Source organism: Natrix helvetica (genome assembly GCF_964273705.1).
Source record: "Natrix helvetica genome assembly, chromosome: W".
In the NCBI taxonomy this organism is placed as follows: domain Eukaryota; kingdom Metazoa; phylum Chordata; class Lepidosauria; order Squamata; family Natricidae; genus Natrix; species Natrix helvetica.
In genome coordinates, this window is record NC_138555.1 from 81,639,547 (window position 1) to 81,664,700 (window position 25,154).

At 48.6% G+C, this 25,154-nt stretch overlaps 1 protein-coding gene and 1 long non-coding RNA gene across 8 annotated transcripts in view; one reads left to right on the forward strand and one right to left on the reverse strand.

The window, feature by feature from the left end:
* Positions 1–431: 431 nt before the first annotated feature.
* The window catches only part of RBM23 (RNA binding motif protein 23), a gene marked incomplete at its 3' end in the record, with an annotated part of 39,492 nt that continues 14,769 nt past the window's right edge, over positions 432–25,154 (reverse strand). The window contains exons 5-17 of one of the 5 annotated variants that reach the window (XM_081968890.1): positions 24,600–24,647; positions 23,552–23,625; positions 23,401–23,445; positions 20,802–20,984; positions 20,042–20,095; positions 19,804–19,921; positions 15,344–15,496; positions 14,094–14,231; positions 13,901–13,966; positions 11,490–11,700; positions 3,953–4,051; positions 2,943–3,027; positions 432–1,534 (exon numbers count right to left, since the gene is read on the reverse strand). In XM_081968890.1, the coding sequence (XP_081825016.1) occupies positions 1,531–1,534; positions 2,943–3,027; positions 3,953–4,051; positions 11,490–11,700; positions 13,901–13,966; positions 14,094–14,231; positions 15,344–15,496; positions 19,804–19,921; positions 20,042–20,095; positions 20,802–20,984; positions 23,401–23,445; positions 23,552–23,625; positions 24,600–24,647 (1,278 nt within the window). Of the gene's footprint in view, positions 1,535–2,938; positions 3,028–3,952; positions 4,055–11,489; positions 11,701–13,900; positions 13,967–14,093; positions 14,232–15,343; positions 15,497–19,803; positions 19,922–20,041; positions 20,096–20,801; positions 20,985–23,400; positions 23,446–23,551; positions 23,626–24,599; positions 24,648–25,154 lie in introns of those variants that run through there. The other 4 variants (XM_081968888.1, XM_081968892.1, XM_081968891.1 and 1 more) reach the window with 4 other exon arrangements.
* LOC309400423 lies at positions 16,476–19,797 on the forward strand. 3 transcript variants are annotated; one of them, XR_014176654.1, is made up of 3 exons: positions 16,476–17,004; positions 17,269–18,720; positions 18,853–19,797. It is a non-coding gene; the product is annotated as an uncharacterized lncRNA (long non-coding RNA). The 3 variants fall into 3 exon arrangements; XR_014176655.1 differs by having other exon boundaries at positions 17,269–18,192; positions 18,325–19,797; XR_014176656.1 differs by having other exon boundaries at positions 17,269–17,664; positions 17,797–19,797.

Genomic DNA, 25,154 nt, shown 5'->3' on the forward strand with positions numbered 1-25,154 from the left:
TAGATAGATAGATAGATAGATAGATATAGAGGTAGATAGATATTATAGAGATAGATAGATAGATAGATAGATAGATAGATAGATAGATAGATAGATAGATAGATAGATAGATGATAGACAGACAGACAGAGACAGACAGATGATAAATGATACATGGATAGATAGATAGATAGATAGATAGATAGATAGATAGATAGATAGATAGATAGATAGATAGATAGATAGATTGATTGATTTTGAAAATACGGATCTAAATAAGGAACTACAGACTTTTCTTTGTTGCTTGGGCTCTTCATGTTGAGAAAAATCTCCCCCTTCCCAAGTATTTTAGCCTCACCCTAAAGTGTTTGTTGTTTTTTTCCCGGAGAAACTTCCCACCTACCCCCCCCCCCTTGAAAAAAAAAAACAAAAAAGAGCAGCCATACACACGGTTCCATTTGGTGACTTTTTTTTTAATTATTCATTTAATAAGCAAAAGAAAAAAAAAAACAAAGGGAAATCGAAAGAGATAAAAAGAAAAACCCAAAATACACCTTTGAAAAATCTGGAAAGGAGGGAGGGGGGGAAGGAGAGAGGAGGTGGGGGGGGGGGGGAAAAGGGTCTCCGAAGGACTCCGAGGAACAGGTGCAGCCAGAAAAACGGGGACACCAAGAACGGGAGACAAAGAGTCGAGAAAAATGAAAGGGGGGGGGGGAGAGAAACGCCCGAGATCCCCCACGGGTTACGCTGCCTCTTTATACAAATTGGGGAGGGGGAGAAGAGATATACACCGCGTGGGCCTCCCACCCACCCACTCACCCGCCGGTCTGTCCCTATTCACTTTTATTTTTTTTTACAACGCGCGCAGGAGCAAAGATCCGTCGTGACCGCGAGGAACGCCCAAGGCCATTGGAGCAAAGGCTCACAGCCCCATCCGAGAGCAGAGGGATGGGAGAAAGAGAGAGAGACAGAGACAGAGACAGAGACAGAGAGAGAGAGAGAGAGAGAGAGAGAGAGAGAGAGAGAGAGAGAGAGAGAGAGAGAGAGAGAGAGAGAGGAAGGGGCCAAGGGTCTTCCTGGCCTCCCCCCAAAATCCACCGAAAGGAAAAGATGTTGCAATTCCATCTCTTTTTTTTGGGGGGGGGGGGGAGGAGGGAGAAGGAAGTTTCCTCCAGTCTCTGCGAATGCATCTCTCCTCCAATTGTGATTTGAGGAGGGGCAGGGGGGGGGGGAGGGAAAAAGGGGGTGGTCAACCATACAAGCTCTTCCCCCCCCCCCCTTTGCCCAGGGAGGGAAATTCGGAATAAAATCAAGAGTTCATGTTAAGAAGGGTTGTTTCCCCCCCACCCCATCCCGCTTGTCCCCAAAGTGGGAGAGTTCCTTCAAAGTTCATCCACCACCCCCCCCCCAGGCTTGGATCCAATTGGGGGGGGGGGGCGGAGACGGGGGGGGGGGTGTCAGGTGAAGCGGTAATGGTGTAGAGATGATCATTTCCTCCTCCAAGCTCCGTGGGAGAGGGAGGGCGGGAAGGGGGAAGAGGACTGGATGGCCTTACCTGGAAAACGAGGAAGAAGGAAAAAAAAAAGAAAAGAGGTTAGCAACTCTCCTCTCCACTCTGCCTCCCTTCCTTCCCTCCCTCAAGGCCCTTCTCCATGTCCTCCTCTATGCCTCGGTCTCGCCACTCACCATTTCACGGGGAAAATAGGGCGGAGGGCAGGAAACAAAAGGAAAACGATGACGACAGGGAGAGTGAAGTTAGGGGGTGGGGGAAGTTAGGGGTTAAGGAAGGAATGTGGGCGCCCGACAGGGGTGGGAGTCTACCGCTTCGGCCTGGCTCGGGCGAAACGGTAGCTCCGACCTTCAGGCGGGCCCGCCAGCCTAGGCTACGCCTACCTATAATTTCCTTGTTTTTTAGCTCAGCTGATAGGCGCGGCAGAGTGGACCCCGCCGCACCTCAGCTATTTCCCTGGGAACTGTGCGCGCGCGCGCTCGTTCAGGAAACCGGTTGTTAAACCGGTAGGATCCCACCCCCTGGCACCAGAGAATCTGCAAGGCCAAGTCGCTAAGACCCCTCCGGCCAACACCGATGGGGCAACTCCCTGGGATATAAAATGAGACTAAAGGCTCACTCCTTTCCAGCCTGATGATGTTACCTAGATGGGTCATGAAAGGTCGGCAAGCTCAGAGGGCAGCAAGGACTCCACAAGGCTACCACCCGTATCCTATCTCCTTCCTTCCTGCTGCTCCTGATAACGTTATCTAGTTGGGTCATGAAATGCCCGCAAGAAAGCAATCAGGCTTAGAGAGCATCAAGGACCTCACAGTCCTATCCCTCCTCCTCCTCATCGTCTATTTCCACTCCACAAACCCAACTCCTTTCTAAGCTGATGGTGTTACCTAGGTGGGTCATGGAATGTCTCCAAGAAAGCAACCAAGTTCAAAACCCCATAGATCGGGGGGTTTCAAACTTGCATCGTCACGGAGGCATCATGTTGATGTGTCGGGAGTTTTCCTCCCTTCGCTAAACCGGGCGTGACCAATGTGTGATGCATGCGGCCCGTGGGCCGCGAGTTCGACACCCCTGCCATAGACCATCTCGCCACCAAATCCTCCTCTTTCTGCTCCTCCACATTGCAAACCCCACTCCCTACCACCACTGATGTTGTCAACTAGTTGGGTCGTGAAACGTCTACCGCAAAAATCAGGGAGCGGCAAGGACCCCCCAGTCATTCTACTCCTCCCTCCTCGTCCTCCATTCTGCAACCCTTCACCCCACCCCTCCTTCTAGCAATGATGATGTTACCTCGTTGGGTCATGAAACATCAAACAAGCAAACTCAGAGAGGACCAAGGACTTAGTTAGGTTTTTGAAGGTCTGAATGTGAAATTTGGAACATAATGAAACATGAAAAAGTTCCTTTCCTGCCAAACCAGCCCCCCCCCCCCTCCTGTTTAGTGACTTACATTGTTTGGGGACTGAAGAGGCCTGAAAGCTGGAAGCACTGGGAGGCCAGGGTCTGTGAAGCCAGATTCAGTGCTGGGCTAAGAGCTACAGAGGTGAGAGGAAGAAGAAAAAAAGTGTTAGGAACCCGGGAATAATTTCCCACGGGAAAAAACAAGATGCTAAATTGGGGTGATCTTTAATGTAATGGAAGAAGCAATTTCCCAATTTTAAGACGGGTGGACTTCAACTCCCAGAATCCCCCAGCCAGCAAATTGCCAATTTTAAGACGGGTGGACTTCAACTCCCAGAATCCCCCAGCCAGCAAATTGCCAATTTTAAGATGGGTGGACTTCAATTCCCAGAATCCCGTCAGCAATTTGCCAATTTTAAGATCCGTGGACTTCAACTCCCAGAATCCCCCAGACAGCATTGCTGTCTACTCATCTTAAAATTGCAGAGATTGGATTTGTTGGCTGGGGAATTCTGGGAGTTGAAGTCCACCCATCTTGAAATTGTCATATTGTTGGCTGGGGAATTCTGGGAGTTGAAGTCCACCCATTTTAAAGTCACAGAGATTGGATTAGATGAATGGGGAATTCTGGGAGTTGAAGTCCACCCATGTTAAAGTCTCAGAGATTGCATTTGCTGGCTGGGGAATTCTGGGAGTTGAAGTCCACCCATCTTGAAATTGGCATATTGTTGGCTGGGGAATTCTGGGAGTTGAAGTTCACCCATCTTGAAATTGGCATATTGCTGGCTGGGGAATTCTGGGAGTTGAAGTCCACCCATCTTGAAATTGGCATATTGTTGGCTGGGGAATTCTGGGAGTTGAAGTCCACCCATCTTAAAAGTCACAGAGATTGGATTAGCTGAATGGGGAATTCTGGGAGTTGAAGTCCACCCATCTTAAAAGTCGCTGAGTTTGAGAAACTTTGAGCCAGGATTCTAACGATGCATTCCTCCGTCCTCAGGACCCCTCCCAATGGCTCCTTTCCATCCAGCCCGCCTCCCCCCTGCCCCCTCCCCTTACCTGTCAGGGCAGCTGGATTCAGTGCTCCCAAAGGTATCGCTCCGTTCAGCTGCAGGGCGGCCTGGGCCGCCGCCGTGGTGGTGAGTGGGATCCCAGAACCTGCTGTGTTGGGGACCAAACACAAGACAAGGGATTTGGGGATGGGAAGAACAAGGATGACGCCAATCGAGGCTCTGGAGGAGAGAGAGTATTCCAGCTGTGACTTATGGGCATCGGTGTCCCACCCACCCACCCCCACCGATATTGCCGATAACAGACAGGCAGCCCTTATGTTGGGTCTTTCATTGAAATGGTTCAACTCTCCCATCGCCAGAAGTGAAGAAATAGACGAAATACGCCTCCTAAAAGATGGAAAGGCGGCCGGTCCTCGACTTACGACCAGTGGCAACTGTTCGAAGTGGCGGCGGTGCTGAAATTAAGGGATTTATGATCGGTCTTCGCACTTGCAGCTGTTGTAAGGGGGGGGGGGGTGGTTCCTTTTCTGGGAAGTCTCATTACTCTAACTAGGTAATATCGTTCGGGCTGGTTGCTAGCGCTGATGATGTTACCTGGCTGGGCAATGAAACATCTGCAAGGAAGCTTCTCCTCCCCTTTCTCCTTCTCCTCCTCCTCTCCACGTACCCCTCGCCCTTCTAGCACTGATGATCTTCCCTAGTTGGGTCATGAAACGTCTCCAAGAAAACAAGCATGCTCAGAGAGCACCAAGGACCCTACAGTCCTCCTCCATCTCTCCTCCTCCTTTTCTTCCTCCTCCTCCATCCCTTCCTCTCCTCCTCCTCCTCTTCCTCCCAAGCCCCACTCCCTTTTAACACTGACGGTGTTACATTGTTGGGTCATGAAACGTCTCCAAGAAAACAAGCATGCTCAGAGAGCACCAAGGACCCTACAGTCCTCCTCCATCTCTCCTCCTCCTTTTCTTCCTCCTCCTCCATCCCTTCCTCTCCTCCTCCTCCTCTTCCTCCCAAGCCCCACTCCCTTTTAACACTGACGGTGTTACATTGTTGGGTCATGAAACGCCTCCAAGAAAACAAGCAAGCTCAAAGAGGACCAAGGACGCCGAAGTCCTCCTCCTCCTCCTGTCCATTTCACAAACCCCACCTCACTTTCTAGCACTGATGATGTTCCCCAGTTGGGTCATGAAACTTCTGCAAGAAAACAAGCTCAGACAGTCCTTCTCCTTCTCCACATACCTCCCTCCCTTCTAGCATGGATGTTGTTCCCTAGTGGGGTCACGAAACGTCTTCAAGGAAACTAGCACGCTCAGAGAGCACCAAGGGCCCGCCATGTCAACCCTGAGTGACCGATCTTCTCCTTTAGTGGAACTGCTGTAGTGTCCACCGTTATACGATTGTGACTTGAAGACTTGTGTCCTCACCCCTGAATTGGCTCCAAGAGTCAGAGTCTCCGTCTCTCTCTCTCTCTCTCTCTCTCTCTCTCTCTCACACACACACACACACACACTCATAACGAAAGTCCTGGAAGATGCCCTCGCTCTTTTGCTCAGCAGTGGAGATACGCACACACACATGCTCAGATTTCCCAAGTAAGGATTCCAATATAGTTCCCGACAGGATTCAGAAGTCCGGACTATCAGTGGCTGACCGACAGGGAGGCGAATAGTTGTCTTGCCACACCTATTCGTCTCCGCTCCCCCGGCCTTTTTCTCCCCAGAGCTAGAGTGAGGCTTCGCTTGCAGCGGTGGCTTTTCCATCCTGAGGACCGGCTCATAGATTTCCACTGCTCTCCTCTCCTCAGCTTTCTGCACAGCCACGCGTCAGGCACTGGACCCGGCTGTTCCTCCTCTTCCTCATCAGCCACCTCCAGACCTGGGGAGGGGGGGGGCTGTTGACTCCCCATCTGGGGGCGGATGGACGGCCCAGGCTCTGCCTCTGCCTCTCTCTTTCTGACAACTCCACTCCCTCTTCCCCCTCGGAACTCTCCCGATTGCCAACTCCCATTCTGCCTCCTCATCTGATTCGGCCGCCGGAGAGACCGGTGGCTGACAAGCCCCCAACAGCTTGGCCAACCAGCATGTATTGCGGTGATGGCTAACCTTTGCGTCCTCGCATGCCAAAATCGCGCGCATGTGTGAGACAGTGCGGGCACATGCCCACACCCACAATGCAATGTGCCCTGCCCTCGACCCGCCTGTCTGCACATGTGCACGGCCCCACCTGCACCCCTTTTTGGGCCTAGCAGTCTTCCTTGAAGCCTCCTGAACCAAAAACAGGGCGCTGCTCTCCCCCCCAGCTCCCCCTGCCCCTGCGCATGTCTCCCCCCCCCCGTGTACGCAAGACTCCCCCACTTGCCCCCCACGCGTCTTTCCCGCATGTGCAGCAGACACCCGAATCTGGAGCTGAGCTGGGCGATGGCTAACGTGCCACCTGGGGCATACATGCCAAAGGTTCGCCCTCACGGATGTATTGCAACGGTTGCAGTGTCCTGGGGGGGGGGGGGGGAAATCACACGATCGCTATTAGCGAACTTCCCTGCTGGTTCCTGACCAGCAACGGGCAAAGCTGGATTCCCTGAATGACCCCGACAAAACGAGGTTATAAAACCCGGCGGAATCACGAGACAAAACTCTCTTTAACAATTGCGTTGCTTAGCAAGGAAAGTTTCCAGGGTGAGCTGAGATTGTAAGTCAAGGACCAGCTATAGATAGATTGCTCGCTCAGCTCTTCCCCCCCCGCTTTGTGTTTCCAGGTAACGCGCATTTCCCTCCTCTACAAAACCGAGCGGGAATCGTGACTGTCTGACAATTTCCCCGGAGCCAGTGCCCTATTATTCATAGAGAATGCAACGTATGGGATTTATCGGATTCAAAAAATAAAACTCCTACACAACCTGTCCAAGCAAGATTAGGCCAGCAGATTCAGACAGTGAGGAGGAGGTTGGGATAAAGATGGGCCAGTCCTGGAGTCTGGGGGAGGCTCTGACGAGGGCTCTATGTTGGAGGCAGAGATGGGGCCAGGGCCGTCTGACGGTTATCAGCTGCCTTCGGAGTCAGACATCAGTGAGGCAGAAAAGCAGCTGGAGCCTGTTCCCAGGGTGCCCCTGCGCAGAGCTTCCAGGAGAAGGGAACAGTTAAGGAACCAGGGTCGACTTGGGAGTAAGGCCACAGGTGGACGGTGAATGGGCCCTCCCAGAGGGAATAAAAGAGGAGCAACAGGGGAGTGGAGTTTGCAGGAGACCGTTCATTCACTCCTGCATTCTTGCCAAGTGTTGCGGCGTCTGAAAGATATCGGCCAAGCCTGATCAAGGTCGGTAATGGTGAGCTATCTCGAAAGATTGTGGGATAGGAAAGACTTTGCTGGAGAGGAATTCACTGTCGATTAAATAAAAGGGGTTTATCGGGACGAGGACTCGGCTTCGTGCTGCTGGGGAAGCCTAGGGAAGTCAGAACATAAGCCGAGGAAGTCTTTTAGCATTTCCCACTGATTTCTTTTCCTCCCATCTTGCCAACCTTATAGGATCGCTCAATCTTAAAGATCAACCTTCCTTAAAGACGGGAGAACGATGGGCTTGGGTTAAGAGAGGAAGTGCCGTTGGAGATGGGAGAAGGCCAAGGGAAACATCAAAGCTAGCCAGCTCTAACTGATGTGACTGATGTTCACTTTGCATCTTGATAGACACAGGGAGACTTCAACCCTACGACCACAATGGAGCCCAACATGTCTGCTGCTAAGCGAGGCAGCTGTTAAGCGAGCTTGGCCTCATTTAGCAACCTTTCTGGCCACATTTGCTAAGCAAATCAGTTGCCGTTGTTAAGTCAATCACCCGGTTGTTTAGCGAAGCTGGCTTCCATGTGGGCTCTGCTTGTCGGAAGGTCGCAAAAGATGCTCACATCACACACACACACGGGACCCTGCAACCGTCATACATATGAACCAGTTGTCAAGCATCCAGAATGTAAATCATGGGACCGCAACGGTCGTAAGTGTGAAAAGCAACCATAAGACCCTTCATTCAGTGCAGTTGCAAGTTGGAACGGTCTGGTTTTCTACAACGGAAGCATTGATACATCCAAATGTTGTTCCCTTGGGAAAAAAATTGTATCCCATAAAGACATTTTAAACCAGAATTGGGGAACTTAAAAGCAGACAGGGACTACAAAACCAAGGGTCAGATTCAGCTTGGTGGTCACACTTGCAAATACAATCGAGATAAGAGAAAGAGGCGGAAACATGGGGTTGATACAAAGAACCAACCACACTTGACGTTATTAGGGACAGATGAAAAACTGGTAAGAAAATTACTGTCTTTTTCGGAGTATAAAACACACTTCCCTCTCCCCCCCTAAAAGAGGGTGAAAATTTGGGTGTGCCTTATAAACCAAATGTAGCCTCACCTACCCACCGGCCTCTGCCCATTGGTCTCTTCCTCCCAGCAATTCGCCTCCTTGCAGCAAACAGCCAGCAAGCAGCTGATTGTCAGTTCGAGTGGCCTCCTGACCATCAGCTGCTTCAGGCTGCCGGGATTGCCATTGCCTATTGCGAGCCTCCGCTTGCCCCATTTTCGGCCCCAGCATCCCATTTTTCGGTTCTGCGCACCCCGTTTTGGGCCTCCATTTTCCACCCATTCCAATCCCCGCCGCCAGGAACAGGCAGAAAATGAGACGTGCGGAGGCAGCAATAGGCTATGGCAATCCCTGCAGCCTGAAACAGCTGATGGTCTGGCAATCCACAGCTTGGGCTAATCAGGCTGTGCTGAAACTGAAACGGGCTGTTTGCTGTAAGGAGGCAAATTGCTGAGTGGCAGAGGCAGATTCCCCCCCCTTGTTTTCTTCCCCAAAAGCTAGATGCGTCTTATACTTCGGAGCGTCTCATACGCCGAAAAATATGGTATACAATTTGCTGTTTGCCTGGTCAGGCTGAAATGGGCCGTTTTCTGTCTGCTGCAAGGAGGCAAATTGCTGAGTGGCAGAGCCAGATTCCCCCCCCCCTTGTTTTCTTCCCCAAAAGCTAGATGCGTCTTATACTTCGGAGCGTCTCATACGCCGAAAAATATGGTATACAATTTGCTGTTTGCCTGCAGTCAGGCTGAAATGGGCCGTTTTCTGTCTGCTGCAAGGAGGCAAATTGCTGAGTGGCAGAGCCAGACTCCCCCCCCCTTGTTTTCTTCCCCAAAAGCTAGATGCGTCTTATACTTCGGAGCGTCTCATACGCCAAAAAATATGGTATACAATTTGCTGTTTGCCTGCAATCAGGCTGAAATGGGCCGTTTTCTGTCTGCTGCAAGGAGGCAAATTGCTGAGTGGCAGAGGCAGATTCCCCCCCCCTTGTTTTCTTCCCCAAAAGCTAGATGCGTCTTATACTTCGGAGCGTCTCATACGCCGAAAAATATGGTATACAATTTGCTGTTTGCCTGCAGTCAGGCTGAAATGGGCCGTTTTCTGTCTGCTGCAAGGAGGCAAATTGCTGAGTGGCAGAGGCAGATTCCACCCCCCCCCCTTGTTTTCTTCCCCAAAAGCTAGATGCGTCTTATACTTCGGAGCGTCTCATACGCCGAAAAATATGGTATACAATTTGCTGTTTGCCTGCAGTCAGGCTGAAATGGGCCGTTTTCTGTCTGCTGCAAGGAGGCAAATTGCTGAGTGGCAGAGCCAGACTCCCCCCCCCCTTGTTTTCTTCCCCAAAAGCTAGATGCGTCTTATACTTCGGAGCGTCTCATACGCCAAAAAATATGGTATACAATTTGCTGTTTGCCTGCAATCAGGCTGAAATGGGCCGTTTTCTGTCTGCTGCAAGGAGGCAAATTGCTGAGTGGCAGAGGCAGATTCCCCCCCCCTTGTTTTCTTCCCCAAAAGCTAGATGCGTCTTATACTTCGGAGCGTCTCATACGCCGAAAAATATGGTATACAATTTGCTGTTTGCCTGCAGTCAGGCTGAAATGGGCCGTTTTCTGTCTGCTGCAAGGAGGCAAATTGCTGAGTGGCAGAGGCAGATTCCACCCCCCCCCTTGTTTTCTTCCCCAAAAGCTAGATGCGTCTTATACTTCGGAGCGTCTCATACGCCGAAAAATATGGTATACAATTTGCTGTTTGCCTGCAGTCAGGCTGAAATGGGCCGTTTTCTGTCTGCTGCAAGGAGGCAAATTGCTGAGTGGCAGAGGCAGATTCCCCCCCCCCTTGTTTTCTTCCCCAAAAGCTAGATGCGTCTTATACTTCGGAGCGTCTCATACGCCGAAAAATATGGTATACAATTTGCTGTTTGCCTGCAGTCAGGCTGAAATGGGCCGTTTTCTGTCTGCTGCAAGGAGGCAAATTGCTGAGTGGCAGAGGCAGATCCCCCCCCCCCCCGTTTTCCTCCCCAAAAGCTACAGGCGTCTTATACTTCGGAGCGTCTTATATGCCGAAAAATATGATATACAATTACCTATTAAGTTTTAAAATGGAAGATGAACGAATAAAGGAAACAATGATAGTATGGGCAAAAAAAATAATACTTTGGCTATACTATGGAATTAGATAAATGGGAAAAACTTTGGGATAGAAATTATAAACTGACAATGGCTACTGCATATAAGGAAAATCTTTATAAAACGTTTTACAGGTGGCATTTGCCACCGGCAAGATTGGCAAAAATGTTTAACCAAATGTTGGAAATGCAATCAGATTCCAAGTACTTTATCATTGTATGTGGTGGACATGTATGAAAGCATGCACAATAACACATACATGGTTGGAAAAGATGATAGAATACAATAGCAGAGTCGGAAGGGACCTTGGAGGTCTTCTAGTCCAACCCTCTGCCTAGGCAGGAAACCCTACACCACTTTAGACAAATGGTTATTCAACCTCGTAGTTCAACCCCTAGGTATCAACCAAGTAATATAATAGTAGAGTTGGAAGGGACCTTGGAGGTCTTCTAGTCCAACCCCCTGCCTAGGCAGGAAACCCTATACGGTTTCAGACAAATAGCTATCCAACATCTTCTTAAAGACTTCCAGTGTTGGGGCATTCACAACTTCTGGAGGCAACTTCTGTTCCACTGATTAATTGTTCTAACTGTCAGGAAATTCCTCCTCAGTTCTAAGTTGCTTCTCTCCTTGATTAGTTTCCACCCATTGCTTCTTGTCCTGCCCTCAGGTGCCCTGTAGAACAGCTTGACTCCCTCTTCTTTGTAGCAACCTCTGAGATATTGGAAGACTGCTACCCTGTCTCCCCTAGTCCTTCTTTTCATTCAACTAGACATGCCCAGTTCCTATCTATCCCCTCATCTAAGTCATTGATTAAGCAGAATATCGATTTAAAGTCAGAAATATTTTTGCCGGGTATAATACCAGAAAGATATGACAAAGGAACAATATACTTAATGCTAAATGGATTGACAGCAGCGAGAATCGTACTTGCACAAAAAGGGAAAAATGATAACATCCCATCAGATGAAAATACAATTCGGGGGGGGGGGGGAAATGTGAGCAAACAAACAGTTTGTAAGTCGGGGATTCTCTGATCCCGAAAGGAATTATTCCCTTCCTCCTGCGCCTTTCCAAACGTATAACAGAATCCGTTCCCCACTTCCAAATTTCTCACCTTCGGCCAGCTTCGCCATCAGCTGCAGCTGGGAGCCAGTCGCCCCCAAGCTCAGAGCTGACCGGTCGGGTTCATCAGCCCCGTCGGGAAAAGTGATGTCGGTGGTGCCGTCCAGCCGTTCGGTGACCTGTCCCACCCGCATGGGCCGGCCGGCTAGCTCGAAACCGTTCAGCTGCTCCAGGGCACGGCGGGCACATTCGGCTTCCGCGAACTGGAGAAAAGGGGCAGGGGAGCAGGGTTCCACATATTATTATTTTGGGTTAAGTTTTGATTTTATTTTAATATAAACAGTCCACCTTCCGTTAAACAGGGTGTCGCCTGGGCACAAATATCTTGTGCAATAACACCTGAAATTTACAATCGTATTCTTCATTTGACCTACCGTATTTTTCCGTGTATAAGACGCACCTTCCCCCACCGCCCCTAAAAGAGGGTGAAAATTTGGGCTCGTCTTATACAACGAATGTAGACCCACCCACCGACCGGCCCCCACCCTTTGGCCTCTTGCCTCCCAGCAATTTGCCTCCTTGCAGCAAACGGAGAAAATGGGGCTTGCGCAGGAGGCCACAGGCTATGGCAGCCTGAAACAGCTGATGATCGGGAGGCCCATGCTTAAACTGAAACTGAAACTTGCTGTTTGCTGCCAGGAGGCAAACTGCTGGGAGGCAGAGGCAAATTTTTTTTCTTCTTCTAATCAGGCTAAGATGAAACAGGCTGTTTGGTGCAAGGAGGTAAATCCATAACTATAAATGCCTATAGAACAAGATGGGTGGCCGATAAATTTTATAAATACCCCGTTTCTCTGAAAATAAGCCCTCCCCGGATAATAAGCCCAATTGGGCTTTTGAGTGCATGCGCTGAAATATGCCCTCCCCTGAAAATAAGCCCTCCCTGAAAATATTGCAACACAGCAGCAGCCATGAGGGGACCATGCTCGCCGCCTCCTGCACCTCAAAAATAATAAGACCGCTCCGAAAATAAGGCCAAGTGCTTATTTCAAGGGTCAAAAGAAAATAAGACCCTGTCTTATTTTCAGGGAAACACAGTAGATAGATAGATAGATAGATAGATAGATAGATAGATAGATAGATAGATAGATAGATAGATAGATAGATAGATAGATGGATAGATGGATAGATGGATAGATGGATAGATGGATAGATGGATAGATGGATAGATGGATAGATAGATATAGACAGACAGACACAGGATGGATGGATAGACAGACAGATGACAGATGATGGATTTATAAATAGATATAGATGACAGGATGGCTGGCTGGCTGGCTGGCTAGACAGATGACAGAACATGGATGGATGGATAGACAGACAGATGACAGGATAGATTTATAAATAGATATAGATGACAGAGGATGGATGGACAGACTACAGAGGATAGATTTATAAATAGCTATAGATGACAGAGGATGGCTGGATGGACAGACGATAGAGGATGGATTTATAAATAGATATAGATGACACAGGATGGATGGATGGATGGATTTATGAATAGATAGATGAGAGGATGTGTCACTACGTTATTTTGTTTGTCTACTTGAGCCTCTATTATAAGTTATACTGTAGAGAAGTTTTTCTTATCTGACAATGATTTATTGTGCATGCTTCTTAACACGTTTCTATATACATCACACATTCCAGAGACTTCTTTCTTTTTGATCTTCTGTTCGTCTGCCAAGAAGGTGGACAACAATTGCTCTTGCCAGAATGTAACAATTACATAGATTTATTTTAGTTCTATTTTCTTATTTTTGTATTAAAGCTTGTTTTTAATTAGAACATGTTCTCGGGTTTTTATTTTTCACTTCTTCTGAGGATATGCTGTTTGGAAAGCCATCGATTCTAGACCTCGTTAGCTCAGGGTGAAATTGAGACAGGATGGATGGATGGGTGGATAGATAGATGACAGAGGATGAATGGATAGACAGACAGATGACAGAGGATGAATGGATAGATAAGACAGATGACAGAGGACGGATGGATGGATAGGTAGATGACAGAGGACAGATAGATAGACAGATGGCAAAGGATGGATGGATGGATGGCCAGATAGATGACAAAGGATGAACAGATGGGTAGACAGACAGAGGATGGATGGAAGGATAGATAGGTAGGTAGTTGGGTAAGTAGGTAGATAGGGTATTTCCCCGAAAATAAGTCCTCCCCGAAAATATTGCAACACAGCAGCAGTCATGAGGTGACCACGCTCTCCGCCTCCTGCACCTTAAAAATAACAAGACCTCCTCGAAAACGAGGCGAAGCACTTATTTCGGGGTGAGTGGGTGGTCAAAAGATAATAAGACCCTGTCTTATTTTCGGGAAAACACGCTAAGTAAATAATAAATAAACAAGGCTACGCTCTGCCCCGCCCGGGAGAAAATCCACCCAACTTACGGTGATGAAGCCGTAGCCTTTGGACTGTCCGGTATCCTGGTCCCGCATGAGGACGATGCTGTCGATCTATGGAGGGGAGAGAGAGAAGGTGCCCTACCCTTTAGGAAAGCCAAGGACATACATACACACACACACACCCCTTTCCTGGGGATCCACCCCGCTCCCCTCTTCTCTGCCCCCCGTCCCACCTTACCTTGCCAAAGGGCTCGAAGATCCCGCGCAACATCTCTTTGGTGATGTTGCAGTGAAGGGAACCGACGTAGAGTCTCATGGGGCCCCCGCTGCCTTTCTGAAGGTTGTTGGCCATGGCCGCCAGCCTGTTCTTCTCCGCCTATTGGCCACAGATTGGGGAAAGGGAGGGAGGGGGCGTCAGAAAGAGCCAGAAATAACAGAGTTTATTTTATTTTAGCCCTCACTTGTAGATTTGAGATGGTCTGACCGAGGCTTCCCAAGAGCGCGAAGCAAACTCCTGGTCCCGGCAAAAAACCCTTTTTTATTAATTGGCTGTGGCTTCTGCTCATTCACGTCCAGCAAAGTCTTTCAAAGGAGGATTTACGGTCACAGACCTTATCTGGCTTGGAGAGCTGCCAGGCCGAGATCTGCAAAAACTGGCCAGGAGTCTCGGAGAGTCACGAACCAATGAAGGGAACTTCATTGGCCTCCTGCAAACTCCACTCCCCTGGCGCTCCCTCTTTTATTTCCTCTGGGAGGGGCCATTCATCGTCCACCTGTGGCTTTCCTCCCAAGTCAACCCCTGTTCTTTAGCTGTTCCCTTCATCTGGCCGCTCTGCACATCCGCACCCTGGGAGCAGGCTCCAGCTGTTCTTCTGCCACATGTCAGTTTTCCTTTCTATCTTTGGCCTGCCACACTTTCTATTATTCTATTGTGCCTTTTTCTACTGTGGGAAAACGGGAGGGGGGGATTGTACGGAGTTACTTAAATGCGTAGCCAAAGCAAAATTCTTTCTAGAAAGCCAAGGTCATCCTTTGTCTCTGCAACTGACAGAAACTGGATGGGTGGAAGCTGCCAGCATGGCAGTGGGAGATTGGACCATGTGATGGAGTTGTGGGTGTGGGGATAAGGTCTTGAACTTTCAACTAGGTGGGGAAAACCAGGAAGCTTTCAGATTTGGGTTTTCCCAGAGGTGCCAACACGGCTCTCTTCATAAATTGGAACTTTGAGCAATACTTTGCCTTGGACTCTGATTGGATGCTATTTGGAACCCTGACACTTCACTGATGTCCGACTCCGAAGGCAGCTGATAACTGGCATACGGCCCTGGCCCCCTCTCTGCCTCCGATACAGAGCCCTCATCCGAGCCTTCCCGACTCCAGAACAGGCCCATGTTCCTCCCCAACCTCCTCACTGTCCGAATCTGCTGCCGGCTTTGCTGGCGGGCCACAAGACTAGGGTTGTTTTTTGTTAAAATAAAGTTTTCAAACCTGGGAAGCCTGAACGATAATCGGTACGCCCAGGAGGCGCTGCCCTGTCAGCCCGATGGCCAGCGGCACCGACTGTATCTCACAAAACTCGACGTAAGCGATGCCCTTCGAGCGCCGGGAATTTCGGTCGGAGATGATCCGTACGTCACGCACCTGGCCAAAGGGACCCATCGGGGAAAACATTAGCGGAAGAGTCCGAAGGATCGAATGTTTCATGCCTGCGTTTCTTTGTTTTTTATTCGTTCGATTTTTCATTCCAGCTTTTATTATTTTTATAAAGTAAAGGGCGTGAAAGGAGAAAATATTCATTCCTCCTATGGGCCCCATAACCACCTGCCGAGCAAGGCTGGGCCAGGCTAGGCGAGTGTGATTGGCCCAAAGCAGGGGGTCGGCAACCTTAAACACTCAAAGAGCCACAAAAGTCCTAACCGGAAGCCCCCCATTCAATTCTGGAGATGACCGGAAGTCTGGCCCCCCACCATAGAGTCTCCTCCTAGCGAGGCGTCCTCTTTCCTCTATCTGTCTTAACTGAAAGCCCTATCAATTGTGGAACTGACCTGCGATATGGAGCCGCAGCAGAGGGACGAAAGAGCCACATGCGGCTCCAGAGCCGTGGGTTGCCGATCCCTGGGCCAAAGTCACCCAGCTGGCTTTTGTGCCTAAGTTGGGACTAGAACTCACAGTCTTCTGGTGATTAGTCCGAAGTCACCTAGCCGGCTTTCATAGCTAAGGTAGGACTAGAACTCCTAGTCTCCTGGTGTTTGGCTCAAAGTCACTCAGTTGGCTTTCATGCATATGGTGGCACTAGAACTCCCAATCTCCTGGTGATTAGTCCAAAGTCACCTAGCTGGCTTTCATGCCTAAGGTAGGACTAGAACTCCTAGTCTCCTGGTGTTTGGCTCAAAGTCACTCAGTCAGCTTTCATGCATACGGTGGCACTAGAACTCCCAATCTCCTGGTGATTAGTCCAAAGTCACCTAGCTGGCTTTCATGCCTAAGGTAGGACTAGAACTCCTAGTCTCCTGGTGTTTGGCTCAAAGTCACTCAGTCGGCTTTCATGCATACGGTGGCACTAGAACTCCCAATCTCCTGGTGATTAGTCCAAAGTCACCTAGCTGGCTTTCATGCCTAAGGTAGGACTAGAACTCCTAGTCTCCTGGTGTTTGGCTCAGTCACTCAGTGGGCTTTCATGCATACGGTGGCACTAGAACTCCCAATCTCCTGGTGATTAGTCCAAATTCACCCAGCTGGTTTTCGTGCCTAAGGTAGGACTAGAACTCCTAGTCTCCTGGTGTTTGGCTCAAAGTCACTCAGTTGGCTTTCATGCATACGGTGGCACTAGAAATCCCAGTCTCCTGGTGGTTAGTCCAAAGTCACCTAGCTGGCTTTCATGCCTAAAGTGGGAGTAGAATTCCCAGTCTCCTGGTGTTTGGCTCACTCAGTCGGCTTTCATGCATACGGTGGCACTAGAACTCCCAATCTCCTGGTGATTAGTCCAAAGTCACCTAGCTGGCTTTCATGCCTAAGGTAGGACTAGAACTCCTAGTCTCCTGGTGTTTGGCTCAAAGTCACTCAGTGGGCTTTCATGCATACGGTGGCACTAGAACTCCCAATCTCCTGGTGATTAGTCCAAAGTCACCTAGCTGGCTTTCATGCCTAAGGTAGGACTAGAACTCCTAGTCTCCTGGTGTTTGGCTCAGTCACTCAGTGGGCTTTCATGCATACGGTGGCACTAGAACTCCCAATCTCCTGGTGATTAGTCCAAATTCACCCAGCTGGTTTTCGTGCCTAAGGTAGGACTAGAACTCCTAGTCTCCTGGTGTTTGGCTCAGTCACTCAGTGGGCTTTCATGCATACGGTGGCACTAGAACTCCCAATCTCCTGGTGATTAGTCCAAATTCACCCAGCTGGTTTTCGTGCCTAAGGTAGGACTAGAACTCCTAGTCTCCTGGTGTTTGGCTCAAAGTCACTCAGTTGGCTTTCATGCATACGGTGGCACTAGAAATCCCAGTCTCCTGGTGGTTAGTCCAAAGTCACCTAGCTGGCTTTCATGCCTAAAGTGGGAGTAGAATTCCCAGTCTCCTGGTGTTTGGCTCACTCAGTCGGCTTTCATGCATACGGTGGCACTAGAACTCCCAATCTCCTGGTGATTAGTCCAAAGTCACCTAGCTGGCTTTCATGCCTAAGGTAGGACTAGAACTCCTAGTCTCCTGGTGTTTGGCTCAAAGTCACTCAGTGGGCTTTCATGCATACGGTGGCACTAGAACTCCCAATCTCCTGGTGATTAGTCCAAAGTCACCTAGCTGGCTTTCATGCCTAAGGTAGGACTAGAACTCCTAGTCTCCTGGTGTTTGGCTCAGTCACTCAGTGGGCTTTCATGCATACGGTGGCACTAGAACTCCCAATCTCCTGGTGATTAGTCCAAATTCACCCAGCTGGTTTTCGTGCCTAAGGTAGGACTAGAACTCCTAGTCTCCTGGTGTTTGGCTCAAAGTCACTCAGTTGGCTTTCATGCATACGGTGGCACTAGAAATCCCAGTCTCCTGGTGGTTAGTCCAAAGTCACCTAGCTGGCTTTCATGCCTAAAGTGGGAGTAGAATTCCCAGTCTCCTGGTGTTTGGCTCACTCAGTCGGCTTTCATGCATACGGTGGCACTAGAACTCCCAATCTCCTGGTGATTAGTCCAAAGTCACCTAGCTGGCTTTCATGCCTAAGGTAGGACTAGAACTCCTAGTCTCCTGGTGTTTGGCTCAAAGTCACTCAGTGGGCTTTCATGCATACGGTGGCACTAGAACTCCCAATCTCCTGGTGATTAGTCCAAAGTCACCTAGCTGGCTTTCATGCCTAAGGTAGGACTAGAACTCCTAGTCTCCTGGTGTTTGGCTCAGTCACTCAGTGGGCTTTCATGCATACGGTGGCACTAGAACTCCCAATCTCCTGGTGATTAGTCCAAATTCACCCAGCTGGTTTTCGTGCCTAAGGTAGGACTAGAACTCCTAGTCTCCTGGTGTTTGGCTCAAAGTCACTCAGTTGGCTTTCATGCATACGGTGGCACTAGAAATCCCAGTCTCCTGGTGGTTAGTCCAAAGTCACCTAGCTGGCTTTCATGCCTAAAGTGGGAGTAGAATTCCCAGTCTCCTGGTGTTTGGCTCACTCAGTCGGCTTTCATGCATACGGTGGCACTAGAACTCCCAATCTCCTGGTGATTAGTCCAAAGTCACCTAGCTGGCTTTCATGCCTAAGGTAGGACTAGAACTCCTAGTCTCCTGGTGTTTGGCTCAAAGTCACTCAGTGGGCTTTCATGCATACGGTGGCACTAGAACTCCCAATCTCCTGGTGATTAGTCCAAAGTCACCTAGCTGGCTTTCATGCCTAAGGTAGGACTAGAACTCCTAGTCTCCTGGTGTTTGGCTCAGTCACTCAGTGGGCTTTCATGCATACGGTGGCACTAGAACTCCCAATCTCCTGGTGATTAGTCCAAATTCACCCAGCTGGTTTTCGTGCCTAAGGTAGGACTAGAACTCCTAGTCTCCTGGTGTTTGGCTCAAAGTCACTCAGTTGGCTTTCATGCATACGGTGGCACTAGAAATCCCAGTCTCCTGGTGGTTAGTCCAAAGTCACCTAGCTGGCTTTCATGCCTAAAGTGGGAGTAGAATTCCCAGTCTCCTGGTGTTTGGCTCACTCAGTCGGCTTTCATGCATACGGTGGCACTAGAACTCCCAATCTCCTGGTGATTAGTCCAAAGTCACCTAGCTGGCTTTCATGCCTAAGGTAGGACTAGAACTCCTAGTCTCCTGGTGTTTGGCTCAAAGTCACTCAGTGGGCTTTCATGCATACGGTGGCACTAGAACTCCCAATCTCCTGGTGGTTAGTCCAAATTCACCCAGCTGGTTTTCGTGCCTAAAGTGGGACTAGAATTCCTAGTCTCCTGGTGTTTGGCTCAGTCACCCAATTGGCTTTCGTGCCTAAGGTGGCACTAGAAATCCCAGTCTCCTGGTGATTAGTTCAAATTCACCCAGCTGGTTTTCGTGCCTAAAGTGGGACTAGAATTCCTAGTCTCCTGGTGTTTGGCTCAAAGTCACCCAATTGGCTTTCGTGCCTAAGGTGGCACTAGAAATCCCAGTCTCCTGGTGATTAGTTCAAATTCACCCAGCTGGTTTTTGTGCCCAAGGTGGGACTAGAACTCACTTGTCTCCTGGTGATTAGGCCCAACAGCTTTTGTGTCTAAGATGGAACTAGAACTCACGGTCTCTAAAGGTTTCTTAAGCCAGCACCTTAACCGCTAGGCCAAACTAAGGATAAAACCAGACTGAAGAAGCTACTATTCCAGCTAATTACAATCACAGACTGCGCTAGCTAGGTTGGTGGGAACCAAGCACCAGAAAGGGCCAGAAGCCCACCCTCGCTTGGGGCAAAGTAAGAATTTGCCAAAGCCAGAGAAGAAGGGAAGGGAATATGACCTTGCCAACAGCCGAGAAGAAATCCTCAAGGTCTCGAGGGCGGATACGGGCAGCTAGCTGCATGCAGAAGACCGTACGGGCGTCACGTTCTTCGGGGCTCAAGCTGCCCAGAGGCTCCCTGTGTTGGGAGAGAAGCGGAGTCATTCAGACGCAGAATTGGATGCTGGGGAGCAGAGACGAGGCACGTTAAAGGAGTTCTCTCTCAGCCATCCGCCCTTATCCATGTTGCAATACTCACCGGAGGGGACTCTTCTCTCTGAACAGGGGACTCTTGCTGTGGCCAAACCGTCGCCTGCGGGGAAACAAGAGCACAAGCCCGGATCGCAACTTCAGCAGCGGCGACACAATCACAAGGGTGACCGTGTTTCCCCCGAAAATAAGACCGGGTCTTATATTATGTGTCAACTTGGAAAGCATTTCCACGTCTGTTCTCAGGTTGACGTTGGAGGAAAGGAGGGAGAGAATTCCACGCGTATCGGCTAGAGTCGGATCTCAGATTACTACAGCAGGCTTGTGAGGCGGGAAATTTAAATCCTGCTGCTGCACCTCGCTGGTGAATGTGATTTATGACACAGACTGAGGGGAGGGGAGAAACAGGGGTAAAGTTCAGCCATAATGAAACTGAAGTTAGATCTGACTCCACGCGGGTATTGCCGAGATATTGTTCCTAATAAATGACTGGATTTCTTTTGAAACTTGGCTCGAGGCTCGTAAGTTAATTAGGGCGTCTTTTGGAAACCCGACATTATTTTTTTGCGCCAAAAGATGCATTGAGCTTATTTTCTGGTTAGGTCTTAGAGTTAATTTTCCGGCTGGGTCTTATTTTCGTGGAAACAGGGTACTTCCACAGCACGACTGGCCTTGCTCGTTATTCATGGCATAATCAGGTTATCACTGCAGGTATAGACCTCGGCCTATCACCGTAACCGAGCCTGTCCATTATGATCACAAGGAAGACCATACTACGATCTGGCCTACAGTGCTGTTGGACTGCTCACCCTGGGGGTGGTGGGGTGCGGTAACGGACTCTTTCCTCCCGCCGGCGCTCTCGGCTCCGAGATCGGCTGGCTCGCCTATTACGATCTCGACTGCGGCTCCGATGGCGGCTTCTGCTCCGATGGCGGCTGCGGCGATCCCGGCTCCGGCTTCGTCTACGATGACGGTCTCGGTCCCGACTACGGCTAGGAAGAACGAGCATTATCAGATTTGGCATCAGGGGCGGGTGAAATGTTGCTTTTGATGTATTTCCTGCAACTGTTTGGCAAAGTCTCCGTTTCGCCCCAAACTACAAACCGGAAACCTTGAAAAGCAAAACATGTGGCCCGTCAGGCCTGCAGCGATATTCCTTTTGGATCTTTGCCACTTTTTATTATTCTACTATGCTTTTTCTATTGTGGAAAAACGGGAGGGGGGAATTGTATGGAATTAGATGCTATGTAGCCAAAACAAAATTCTTTCTAGAAAACCAAGGTTATCCTTTGTCTCCGCACCTCTCCGTCTGACCGGAACTGGTTGCCAGCTGCCAGCATGGCAGTGGGAGATGGGACCATGGGATGGGATTGTGGGTGTGGGGGCAAGATCCTGAACTTTCAACTAGGTGGGGAAAACCAGGAAGCTTTCAGATTTGGGTTTTCCCAGATGTGCCAACATGGCTCTCTTAATAAATGGGAACTTTGAGCAATACTTTGCCTTTGGACTCGGATTTCATTTTGGATGCTATTTGGAACCCTGACATGGCCATGTTAACCCAAGTTCAGTCACATGCCCGCAGAGGTTACTTATAAGTCAAGGACTACCTGTATAGCCTATAGAATCAGCAGCATTCTTTCTATCCCATCAACAGTCCCAACCTTGTCCGAGGACAATTCTGGCATTTGCCAAAGTAAATCTTTTGAATTGGGAGAAGCTTCTGGCACCTCCGAAAACAGAATTTCGGATAAAACCAACAGGCCTGTCTGAGCTACATCATCATCATCGTTTAACGACCCCACAATCCCTTACGGGATGGAGTCTGGGCAACTGAATGGAGCTAGCAGAGCGTTTAATGGCCGGATGCCCTTCCTGGTCGCCAATGCGGAGTTTTGTTCATACAGGTGAAACTCGAAAAATTAGAATATTGTGCAAAAGTTCATTTATTTCAGTAATGCAACTTAAAAGGTGAAACTAATATATGAGTTAAGACTCATTCCATGCAAAGCGAGATAGTTCAAGCCACGATTTGTCATAATTGGATGATTATGGCGTACAGCTCATGAAAACCGCAAATCCACCATCTCAGAAAATTAGAATATTACATGCAATCAATAAAATCAATAAAGCAAGGATTGTACATAGAACAATATCGGAACTCTGAAAAGTATAAGCGTGCCTATGTACTCAGTACTTGGTTTGGGCCCCTTTTGCAGCAATTACTGCCTCAATGCGGCATGGCATGGAAGCTACCAGCCTGTGGCACTGCTGAGGTCTTATGGAAGACCAGAATGCTTCAATAGTGGCCTTCAGCGCTTCTGCATTGTTTGGTCTCATGTCTCTCATCTTTCTCTTGGCAGTGCCCCATAGATTCTGTATGGGGTTCAGGTCAGGGAAGTTTGCTGGCCAATCAAGCATGGTAATCCCACAGTCATTGAACCAGGTTTTGGTGCTTTTGGCAGTGTGGGCAGCCTGAAAATGAAGTCAGCATCCCCATAAAGCTCGTCTGTTGAAGGAAGCATGAAGTGCTCCAAAATCTCCTGGTAGACGGCTGCGTTGACCCTGGTCTTAACGAAGCACAGTGGTCCAAAATCCTGTTGCTCCTTGGTCCAAAGTCCTCTTTTCTGATGAGAGCAATTTTTGCCAAAAGCACCAAAAACTGATTCAATGACCGTGGGATTCCTGTGCTTGATTGGCCTCTCCATTCTTCCTCCATACTCTGGGTCCTCGGTTTCCAAATGAGATGCAAAAGTTGCTCTCATCAGAAAAGAGGACTTTGGACCACTGTGCTTCATTAAGACCAGGGTCAATGCAGCCGTCTACCAGGAGATTTTGGAGCACTTTGGGGTTTCCATGAGCTGTACGCCATAATCATCACAATTACGACAAATCGTGGCTTGAACTATCTTGCTTGGCATGTCATGAGTCTTATCTCACATATTAGTTTCACCTTTTAAGTTGCATTCCTGAAATAAATGAACTTTCGCACGATATTCTAATTTTTCAAGTGTCACCTGTATTCTCATTGTGCCCAGAGAGAGAAATATTCGCCTCTACCTAGGATCTACACTCGCAGCCTCCTGATTTTGACCCCTTTGAGCCACAACTAACTGCCTCCCGTCGCTGACCCCCTTCCCGTGACCAATCAGATTCAAGGGATACGTTTTCAGAAAAGTCAGTTCAAGGATAGGCTGGTATGTAGCTGCCTTTGTCTCCCAGCCGAATGACCTTGAGGCAGCTTCTCGGGGAGATACAGACGTTACTTTCGCTTTCCCTCCTCCCATCGACTCTCCTGCAGACTGTCACGAGCTAGGCCCTGTGTTAAGCTTCCTTTTGTGGGGATCTCCTATGCCAGCCCCAGCCAGGGCCTGCCGACTTCTTCTGTGCTCTCTTCAGAGCTACCCCTACCTGTGTCTGTGGTCACGGCTCCTGCTACGACTCCTCTTCTTTTTGCTTTGAGGGAGGAAGCAAGCCAGAAATGAGAGCCATGTTGATGGAGGGGGGGGGGGAGAAACGAAGGGGGTGTGGGGGGAGAAACCACACAGCCCTTGTGGCTTACCTGCTGCTTTCCCCATTGCTGCTGCTGGGGGCGCTGTCCTTCTTGGCTTCTTTTCCTTGTTCCTCCGGAGACGGCTAACGAGAAAGGGGGAGAGGAAATTGTGGTAGAATATAAAAAACATTAAACATGTATTAAATTTGATCATGGAGGGTGGGGCGTTAGAGGAGTTGTTGGAAATGTTAAAAAGTCCACGAGCAACATTCAAAGGTGACAAAGAGATAGAAAAGATACCCGAAAAATTGTTGAAAGTGGAGACAGGAGGGGAACAGACAAGCAATGTAAATGAACAAGGAATTAAACAAGGTAGAAATGGAAAATAAAAACAAAATGGGGTAAAAGCACAAAGAGAGCAGAGAGGAAAAAAAGGGAAACGACATCCAAAAAAGGAATTAGCCAAAAATAAAGAGAGAAATAAATGGAGATGGGAAAGAGAAACTTGGAGGATATTCAAAAAAATCTATTGAAAAGTGAGAGGAAAATACAGAAGATATGACACATAAAAAGAAGAAAAAGAGAAAAGAAAATTTAGAAATAGTAGAATAGTAGAATGATATTATCCAGTGGAAAGAAATATTGTTAACAAGGTAAAAATATGTTTTAATTAGAACGTACAGCAATTCCATTAAGAACCTCAAAGCTGTTAAATAATTATGTCATGCTGATTATACAAAGCTTGAAATTTGAAACTTGAAGATTCATATTCTTAATGGAAAATAGATGGCAAAGAAATGATAAAGTGTTTATTTTTCAAGGGAAAGGAAAATTATATGGTTTGTACGTGTTAAAAAGTAGAAATTGGAAAATAAAGAGAAGAAAAGTCATACGGCTAAAATTGGAAATCATGGAAATATAACATAAAGTGAATTATGTCTTTTGGTGGGAATGTCAAATAGGGAATTTGGACAACACTCTATTCACAAAAGAAATTTTTATTATGTAACTAAAATAAATTAAAAACTTAAAAAAAGAAAAGAAAGGGGGAGAGGAAGTTAGACCGCATTCCTCCAGCTCCCTCCCTATTTCCTCCCCTTCGGTTTTGGGGCATTACCTGGGCTGTGGGGGGATCAGTCGGTGTCTTTGAGGGTCCTGGCTGGGCCTGGAAGAAATAGAAGGGTGGATTCAGCAGGGGGAAAAGGCACCGTGAGAAAGCGGGCACCGAAACATGGACTCCCTTTTCCGCTTAAACAAACACAAGGTCAACTGGGAAGCGTGATTCTGCTAGCTAGCAGGCACAAAGTGACACAAAAGAGAGAATTCTAGAAGCAGGCTTAAATTGTCCTCTCCAATGCGGAGGGCAGAATCCGGATCTCCAACCTCCAAAGGGCGTCCTCCATTTTTCGTGCGTTCCTTGGACATTTCGTTCCTCATTTTTAGAAGCAAAAGAAGAGGATCAAAACATCCAGTCACTATGGCCCATCAAAGATAACAACACGGCGCAGGTTCTCTCTCAATATTCTCATTTTTTTTTTGCTACTGAGAATAAGGAGGACAACGGAGAGACCTTGCCTCCAATAAATATTAATATAGGAGTTTAGAGCTGGATTAATGCAGATTAAAGTCTTTTGACCTTGGGAGTGAATATCGTCCTTAAAACACACACTTG